Below are 8,612 nucleotides of genomic sequence, written 5' to 3'. Positions count from 1 at the left end.
TTATAATTGTGGGGTCATCTGAAGAGGAGGAAATAGAAGGAGATGAGGAGAGTTTAGACATGATTCAGACCAATTCTGTTGATAAATTGATTCAGGCTAACTTGTGATCTAGGATTTCTGTTTCGCAATTCAGCTCTTTAAAATTAAATGCGATTCATTTATTCATCTTACTGAAAGAATATGAAGTATGTCTTATGACAACATGAATCACTACATCAGGGTCAGCTACGTTTCTACCATAACATTACCCTCAGTCGGTCAGTTATAACTACCTTTCTACCTTTCATAGTTACTGTTGTTGTTCTGGTGGCCGTCCCAACTCTATTCGTGGCAGTGCAGATGTAGATCCCAGCGTTGGTAGACGTGGCTGTGGTGATTCTAATAGTCCTCTGGCCCCCCTCAGTGGACAACTTCACATTGCGTGCAGCGGTGTAGTTCCACTTCATCTCAGGAGGAGGGTTCCCTTCAGCACTGCAGTTCAGAGACACATCACTGCCTGCACTCACCTCCACTGTGTCATTCCCAAGAAGGAACTTAGGAGCATCTAAGGAGAAATGAGGTGCTTTTAGAGTAGACCACTCAAAACTATGCAACTTATGGGGTTTCAATTGGAAGCCATACCCGTCAAGTGTTTTTGATTTATGAAAAAGATCAAGATTAATAGCCAACTCACAGTGCACAGTAATGTCGAGAGGTTCTGATGTTACTGTAGGATGGGGTTGTGGTCCCTCTGGTCCCAGGTCCAGTTCTGCTCTACATCTATACTGAGCTCCATCATCATCTCTATTGGGGCTGATCATCAGAGTATCTGACACATCCACTGGTGTCTTATTGACGTTACTGTAAGTTACATTATCTAAGGGTTCATTTCCTTTGTACCACTTCACAACCAGGTTCTGTAGAGGAGCGATGTTCTGTATGTCACACTGCAGCTGGTACTCTGTCTGGAGTCTCTGTAGAGGAGGTCAACAATATAAAAAACCCTCAATGCTGATATACAGTTAAATAGAAACATACCTTTCACATTCACAAGGAGGAAAATACTCACTGTAGAGAATGACTGGAAGTACTTTTGAGGATTGTTTGCCATCATTGAGAGTGATGTAGCATTTAGGTTCTATTGTCCAATCAGTAAGTTTATCCACAGTCCAGGTGACAACGTTGACATCTTGTTCAAAACCTGTACCTCCGAATGTGGCCTCCCAGCCCATTCCCTCATGGTCTGTGGATGATGTGCTGCAGTTGACTGAGACTGAGTCTCCATATCTCACCACCACTCTGGGAGGGTTGAGCTCAAGAGGAAAGGTAACTACTGTAAAAACATACAAGAATGAAGACATCAATGTGAAATCCACATCAAATATAAACTGTTCTGCCTTGTGAGATGTTACACCACATGGAAATTCACACCCACCCCACACATTTAGACACTGACATATCACTCAATAACATCAACAGTGTCTGTATTGTACCTGAGTGAGTGTGTGTTTCTTGTGATTTCATGTCATTATATAATTGTATCCTTTAATTTGGGTCCTGAGTTGTTTCTATCCATGTGACCTGATCAGGAAAAACTCAGGTCCCTGTCTACTGATGACTGTTACCTTATTGCATTATTGCAACATATCAATATAACTTTTTTATTGCTCATTGAATACTTTAATTTCTTGACTTTAATTGCTCTCAAATTGCTCTTAAAACTAATTTCCTTTGTCAACAATCAACTTCTGTTCAAGTTTTGTTAGCGGGAGGCGAGCACATGTTTAAGTACCACCCTGGGAGACAGCAAACAGTTACTATATCACCAGAGTAGATAATAACTATATGATAAACTACATTCAACATAAACATCATAACCCACACAGCGATCACAACAATAGATATTAATAGATAAGTATGGAACAAATTAACCACTCACCTCCATGTAACAGCATGAGCATGAGGAGGCCCAACATCCTCTGGAGTGAGATCATGGTAGTTCTCTGGTACCCCATGCTGAGCAAGGTGAGGGTGATGGGGGACAGGATGCCCTGACTGATGGTCCAGGCTCAGTCCTAACGCTGTGCTAGTGCCAGTTAGTGTATCTCAGGCAGAGCGCTTACTGTGTGAAGCAAGTGTTTCAAAGAGGAAATTCAAACCCTACCCTGATGCTGTGCAAAGAGGAAACTGTTAAACTGAAACATGACATCAATCCAGTGGTGGAAAAAGTACCCAATTGTCATACTTGAGTCAAAGTAAAGATACCTTAATAGAAAATGACTCAAGTAAAAGTGAAAGTCACCCAGTAAAATCCTACTTGAGTGTAAGTAAAAAAGTATTTGGTTTTAAATAAACATAAGTATCAAAAGTAAATGCAATAGCTCAAATATACTTAAGTATCAAAAGTAAAAGTATAATCATTTCAAATTCCTTATATTAAGCAAACCTTTTTCCTTATATTAAGCACATTCTTTTATTTACCGATAGCCAGGGACACACTCCAACACTCACACATCATTTATAAACAAAGCATTTGTGTTTAGTGAGTCTGCCAGATCAGAGGCAGTAGAGATGACCAGGGATTTTCTCTTTATGTGCTTGAATTAGACCATGTCCTGGTAGGCATTAAAAATGTAATGAGTACTTTTGGGTGTCAGGGAAAATGTATGGAGTAAAAAGTATATTATTTTCTTCAAGAATGTAATAAAGTAAAAGTCATCAAAAATATAAATAGTAAAGTACAGATACCCCAAAAAACGACTTACGTAGTACTTTAAAGTATTTTTACTTAAGTACTTTACACCACTGCATCAAACCACAATGTCAGTTCTCATTAGTAAAAGAAACGTACTCCTACTTCACCTTGTGGTGTAATCTTCAAACATTGTTTTGCAACTTTTGATCAAATAAATACATTGCAGTTAGAAAACAATTCCACATGTTGTGTTGGCATGTCAGTCTAACGCTGTCTTATTAACATAACTGTTTAACATATAAGAACTTCATTAACATCCTTCCTTATCCATGAAGGAACCATAATATTGCCGTGATGCATGATTGACATGTGTATAACACAGGAGGCTGCTGAGGGGAGGACGGCTCATAATAATGGCTGGAACTGAGTGAATGGAATGGTATCAAACACATTTGAAACTATTCCACTCCAACCATTACCACGAGCCCGTCCTCCCCAATTAAGATGCCACCAACCTCCTGTGGTGTATATCTAACGGGAAGAGGGTTAGGTGGGTTTGATCATCATGGTGACCGTCTTGAGGGAGTAGGAGCCGCCGTGGAACTCTGCCCAGTAAACCCCGTCCTGGTAGCGGCTGCGGTAGTGACCCCCTCGATACCACACGCCGTTTAAGTTGGAGTGGGCACACATGTGGTACCACCAGCCCCCCTTCTGGAAGTGGGCACAGTTCCCTAATGAGGAAATGGAGAGAAACCAACTCATCAAGCCAAACCTGGGTGCTCAAACAGGCAGCCATGAAAAGAGGCAGAAATGAAAAAAGAGAGGGTAGAGAGAGAGAGAGGATTCACCTGAATAAGCATCCTTATCCTTGTCCAGAGTTGTAAAGGCTTTGTTATTGTGCCAGGACATTGAGTCTCCGGCGTTGCCTTGGTATTCCCCCAGCCTCAGACGGTACCAGTCGCTCTCAGGCTCCAGGCGGAAGCTGTCGTACTCTGCAAACACCTGGCGGCCCTGCCAGTCCTCCATGGCCACCCGAAGCTTGTAGTGGGCCTGCTTGGTCAGCCAGTAGAGGTGCTCCAGACCCAGCCAGTACTCTCCATCCAGGTTCCCAAAGCCTTGCTGGGGTGGAGGGGTACAACAGATAGTTTAGGGTTATGTTCACTGTAGCAATAGTTTTCATGACTTCTGTGGTGTTAAACCGTCCTCAACTGAAGGATACTCTTGAGTCTCTGAGCTGTAATACCAGCTGTTTTTCTGGTTTTAGAGCCCACTGTGATGGTTGTCAATTACAGTAACTATACAGCTCGTGTTTCATGACATATAATCAGCTGAAATGAAAGGCAAATGGAGGAGGGGAAAGGATTATGGGTCTGCAGTGCACACACTCACTGTGTGTTTTGTATTGCAATGGTAATAGCACAATGTCTGATGTCATAACAAGCTCTTGAGCGCTTCACTTTTAGTGCTCACTACACACTGGAGGTGAGAGCACCTTGTACTGCTCCCAGGTCCTGAAGAAGTTGACTGATCCGTCCTGTCTCCTCTGGATGACGGTCCAGCCTCCCTGGGCCTTGGTCTGTTCACACCAGGCCTGCAGAAGCCGGTTGGCGCTCTGTGGACGCAGCAGGTAGATCCCATTGGTGGTCTCGCCCGAGTCCAGCACATGCTGGCAGTCCCTCCAGGGTCCTGAGGGACAGAGATGGTGTAGGTATGTGATTCACAAAGGCAGTTAGGATTTCGGAACATACCTGGGTTCAAATAGTCATAATTGTGCTCGATTGAGCCTGCCTGGTGCAATGGAACTAATGGAAGTCCAGAACGTCCAAACTCCGCCCACCTGCCACTAGGCAGGCTCAACCAACTGCTGGAAATGAGTGAGTGAGACACGTAATGGAGAGAGGGGTCTGGAATTCTGTTTGTTTTAGAGCCAACAGGGTCACAGATACATGTTTTCTCGCTTTGCTTCAGCTTATCTCTTTACTGCCGAAGACATTCTTTCACCACACATGTTGAATGTCTTATGTCACACTGGGAAAGATAAGCATACACCGCATGAACGGACACGAAAGGCTAAGCATCACCTCTCTCTCACACAGTCCAGACCAAGGGTTAGTCATACTGTAACCGTACACTCATTCTATAGACAAGTATCTCCTTGTCACTCATCACACGACATAAGCTCTGAGTCTACATTGTAACTGGTGTGAAGTCCCCATGCTGCTGCTGCTGCTCAGCTCCACTGTGGGAGGAGCCTGTCCATACAAGGTGGTGTCACACATCTGAATGCTCTGCCTTGTAATCTCACACATTCCAGTTGCGCACACAACGTGCATTGTATGGGGGTATCACCTTGTAATTCAAGGTTACATAGCAATGTCCTATAGAGGGCTGTGATTAGGGTGTGTGTTTGTTAGGGTGTGTGTGTGTGTGTGTGTGTGTGTGTGTGTGTGTGTGTGTGTGTGTGTGTGTGTGTGTGTGTGTGTGTGTGTGTGTGTGTGTGTGTGTGTGTGTGTGTGAGAGAGAGTGTCTGTTGTGTGTACTGCTGGTAAATTAGATTTTTTTAGATTCTAATATATTTTTATTTGGAATTCATCCTATTCGCTCTTTCTAGAGGAGGTGCTGACAAATCTGATTATTGGTACCAAATTGTGGATTAGCTACTTTTGATGGTTTATTTCCTAAAAGAGGATTATTATATTTTGGCCCATTTGATTGTTATTTATAACAAATATTATTGATGAATTTGCAAATGTTATATCAAAGTCAAAATGTGTGTGTGTGTGTGTGTGTGTGTGTGTGTGTGTGTGTGTGTGTGTGTGTGTGTGTGTGTGTGTGTGTGTGTGTGTGTGTGTGTGTGTGTGTGTGTGTGTGTGTTACTCATTAACAAAGCCCCTTCTCTACTCTGATGAGAACAGCTGGCAGTTATTAGACATTGTTTAGGCATTCCCAGAGAGATAACAAAGTCCTATCAGCGGGTCAGTGACTCCCCGAGCTTCTGCACAGTGTCTTCTGGAGTGTAAATAACACTGACAAAATACTGACACTGTTTCATACACAAACTCAAGGTCCCGACAGCAAACAATTAAGCATTTGAAGGGCCGAAAGAAAACAGCTTGTTTGTTCTGATTGTTGTCAAAGGTGACAGAAAAACCATATCGAAAAACAATATCGAAACAAAGCAGGAACCAATGAGATATGCGATGTATTGACTGAAATAGAAACAAGGTGTTATAATGTGTGATAACGCTGCCGGGGGAAGATAGATACATAGTGTTACTCTGTCTTACAAAGACAGACCTTCATTCCTACATAGACAGTGTTGGTTAAGCTGAAAGCGCCGTTGGCAGTTGTAAGCTCTGAGGGTGCCATGATTTACCTGGGGTCTTAGTGACAGGGAAGCTTATGAAGGGGGCATCAGTAGGGGTGTCGGCCATGGTGGTGGGGAGCACCTTTGTCCCCTGCAGGGGTTCTCTCTCCTCCTGTGGCTGTAGTGGAGGGGCGCCCTGGTCTCTCTGAACATCATTAGCCATCTCCTTGGACTGTGAGCTGTCATTCAGACGCCCACTGGACTGGATACTCAGGGGTTCAGAGGTCATCTGTCCAATACAACACAAATATATAAAGACATTTGTACAGACCATTGTGGGTACTGTAGTATGTTATGGTACAACTTTAGCTTCATGGGTCAGGGTCAATGCTTGAGAAAGGCCCATGATAACAATGCCAGTGATTTGATAAATACATAGCTCCCCTACCTGTGGAGGTGGGGTAGTGTTCTTGGTGGTCTGGCACAGCTTCTCCAGCCGGGCGATGAGCTGACTCTGGTTGCTCATCATGGAGGTGAGGGCTCCATACTTCTTCTCCAGCTCCCTGTAACTAGTGGAGATCTGCAGCATCTGGGATGTTGGTCCACCATGACCGAGCAACAGACAACGGGACAATCAGGGATGTATCAAGGTGCTACATGCCTGTAGTTATATGATTCTAACTTCCCCCTTATGAACACAGCTGTTCCCACAATGCTCTCTGTCTGATTACCTGTGCGGTGGCGTTGAGCAGTAGGTTCTCGACCCGCCTCTGTTCGACCACCTGGTCCTTCCTGTACATAACCTCGTGCAGCAGCTGGGCGTAGAGCTGGGCGATGCGGGAGTTCATGCTGCCGCTCTCTTTCCGTAGCGCCCGTACCTCCGTAACCAGGGCCCCCTCCTGCTCCAGCTGGCCCCTTAGCTTCTCCAGCTGTTCCTGCTGACGGCTCAACTCACCCCGCAGAGCCGTTACCTCTGAGTGGTTGGAGGCGCCGGTGGTGGACTCGGTGCTCACGCACAGCGCCCCCTTCAGTTTCTGCTGGGGAACGATAAAGGTGTAGGAGCAGCGGCCTGCTTTTAGCTCTGAGGAGCGGGACGGGCGCTTCTGGGTCTCTTCCTTCCACCCCCCCACCTCAGGCATGACTAGGAGGAGCACCAGCAACAGAGACAGGCCAATAGTCAGCTGCTTCTCCATCTACCTGTTCAACTGCTCTTCAGTCCATGGAAATAAGCAGTGATAGAGATTCATTAGCAGATTCCCCCAATAAAACATGATACTCTATATCTAGAACATGTAGAGATGTATTCATTCAGTAAAACTAGCATTTGCCCATTTCAAACAACTATAATTGTACACCAACAAGTACATCACAGTCAGACACTGGCCACAAAGATGCAAAATTCCATACAGGCATTTTCAGTGGATAGCAGAGCATGTAAAAGTGCTACCACAATATCTAAGATGCAGCTCAGACTGTCTTTTAAGCCTTGAAAACCCACCAGATGTTCCCCTGGTAGGTGAAAGTACACGTAACCCTGTCTGCCTGGCTGGAGTTTATTAACAAGTCAACACTGGGGTGACGATGGTCAACAAAACCCAGTCAGAGTCAACTCACACTTCCATCCCATTGGTCAACACAATCCTTTCAGGGTCAACTCTGGCTACCACTATTGTCAACACCATAAACACCATTATCACCTCAACATTGACACAACACACTATATTTGCAGGGGTCACTACTCCTCAACCTCAGTGAAACACATTACTGGTAGCAACAAGTTTCTGTAAGTAAACTGGAATACCAAAGAAAAAGAATACATCACATGATTGCCAAATGGTAGTGTCAGAAGCCCTGTACCATATCGCCAAACATTAACCATTGATCATCTATCATTATAATAGTAGCACTATTCTTATTAAATCTGAAAGGGGATCCTATCTTTGTAACTTTTAAAGTGAGGGAGCATGACTTACCTCAGTCCTGTTCAGTGGTATAGAGTTAGTTGGCAAACTCTGTCAGCTGTGTTCCTGTGTGTATCCCAGAATCCTGAGCTCTAATGGGTACAGAATGTACTTCTTTAAAGCATCCTCATCTAGAATCCAGATGACAGGACTAACGGACCTTTCCTCAGCATTGCCTCAGAATGGTCTACTGCCTCAGAATTGCCTCCCAATGAGAAAGTCCACCGCTGTGGCTGTAGCATGCAGCCCGGCGACCCTTTTTCCTAGTGTGTCTGAGCCTCACAGAGACAGGCAGACCAGAGAGACTGAGCTACAGTAAGAAAGACTCAAGGGAGAAAGAGAACTACACACCAAACTGACACACAACGTTTTTTCAGCAGCAAGACCTCCCCCTCACTTCATCCCTGTCACAGGCCCTCTAAACAAAGAGAGACATAATTACAAACTACCCAAATGACAACCCCTCTCTCTCTCCTCCCATCCTCTCAGCTCAGCTGCCTCTGGCCCTCAGTGCAGGAGGCAGGAGCCCTCTCTCTGTCTCTGTCCGTTGCCTCCCTTCAGCCTGCTGTTCTCTCACAGAGGCCTACTCCCAGGCGGTCCATCTGTTACTGTAGTTCAGCTTGAAAAGGAAGCCTATGAGTAATCAATATCATTTATTAAACAATGTCAA

General features: G+C 44.7%; 2 protein-coding genes across 3 annotated transcripts; both read right to left on the bottom strand.

The window, feature by feature from the left end:
• Positions 1-1,407, bottom strand: LOC120044018 (vascular cell adhesion protein 1-like). The gene is made up of 4 exons (XM_038988613.1): positions 1,018-1,407; positions 674-951; positions 321-544; positions 1-18 (listed from the first exon to the last, which is right to left on the bottom strand). The coding sequence occupies exons 1-4, from the start codon at positions 1,338-1,340 to the stop codon at positions 1-3; spliced, it is 843 nt and encodes a 280-aa protein (XP_038844541.1). The 5' UTR covers positions 1,341-1,407.
• Positions 1,408-2,748: 1,341 nt separating this feature from the next.
• On the bottom strand, positions 2,749-8,330 carry LOC120044562 (angiopoietin-related protein 2-like). 2 transcript variants are annotated; one of them, XM_038989226.1, is made up of 7 exons: positions 7,955-8,330; positions 6,713-7,191; positions 6,430-6,570; positions 6,051-6,270; positions 4,167-4,360; positions 3,523-3,793; positions 2,749-3,405 (listed from the first exon to the last, which is right to left on the bottom strand). In XM_038989226.1, exons 2-7 carry the CDS (start codon positions 7,172-7,174, stop codon positions 3,221-3,223), a joined length of 1,473 nt encoding a protein of 490 aa, XP_038845154.1. In that variant the 5' UTR covers positions 7,175-7,191; positions 7,955-8,330; the 3' UTR covers positions 2,749-3,220. The 2 variants fall into 2 exon arrangements, with proteins under 2 accessions (XP_038845154.1, XP_038845153.1); XM_038989225.1 differs by having other exon boundaries at positions 6,713-7,186; positions 7,955-8,329.
• Positions 8,331-8,612: the final 282 nt, after the last annotated feature.

The sequence above is a fragment of the Salvelinus namaycush genome, chromosome 3 (assembly GCF_016432855.1).
Source record: "Salvelinus namaycush isolate Seneca chromosome 3, SaNama_1.0, whole genome shotgun sequence".
In the NCBI taxonomy this organism is placed as follows: Eukaryota; Metazoa; Chordata; class Actinopteri; order Salmoniformes; family Salmonidae; genus Salvelinus; species Salvelinus namaycush.
Note: the sequence above shows the minus strand (reverse complement) of the source record. Positions and strands in the feature narration are given on the sequence as shown.

What these genes read in the sequence shown, in the direction of transcription:
- LOC120044018 (XM_038988613.1), bottom strand. Translation starts at nt 1,340, where the DNA reads ATGTCTTCATTCTTGTATGTTTTTACAGTAGTTACCTTTCCTCTTGAG. An exon ending in CCTCCTTGTGAATGTGAAAG is followed by an intron (nt 952 to 1,017) that starts GTATGTTTCTAT and finishes TCCTCTACAGAG; the next exon opens with ACTCCAGACAGAGTACCAGC. An exon ending in TCTCGACATTACTGTGCACT is followed by an intron (nt 545 to 673) that starts GTGAGTTGGCTA and finishes ATTTCTCCTTAG; the next exon opens with ATGCTCCTAAGTTCCTTCTT.
- LOC120044562 (XM_038989226.1), bottom strand. Translation starts at nt 7,174, where the DNA reads ATGGAGAAGCAGCTGACTATTGGCCTGTCTCTGTTGCTGGTGCTCCTC. An exon ending in CCCTGTCACTAAGACCCCAG is followed by an intron (nt 4,361 to 6,050) that starts GTAAATCATGGC and finishes TCTGTCCCTCAG; the next exon opens with GACCCTGGAGGGACTGCCAG. An exon ending in GGATAAGGATGCTTATTCAG is followed by an intron (nt 3,406 to 3,522) that starts GTGAATCCTCTC and finishes TTTCCTCATTAG; the next exon opens with GGAACTGTGCCCACTTCCAG.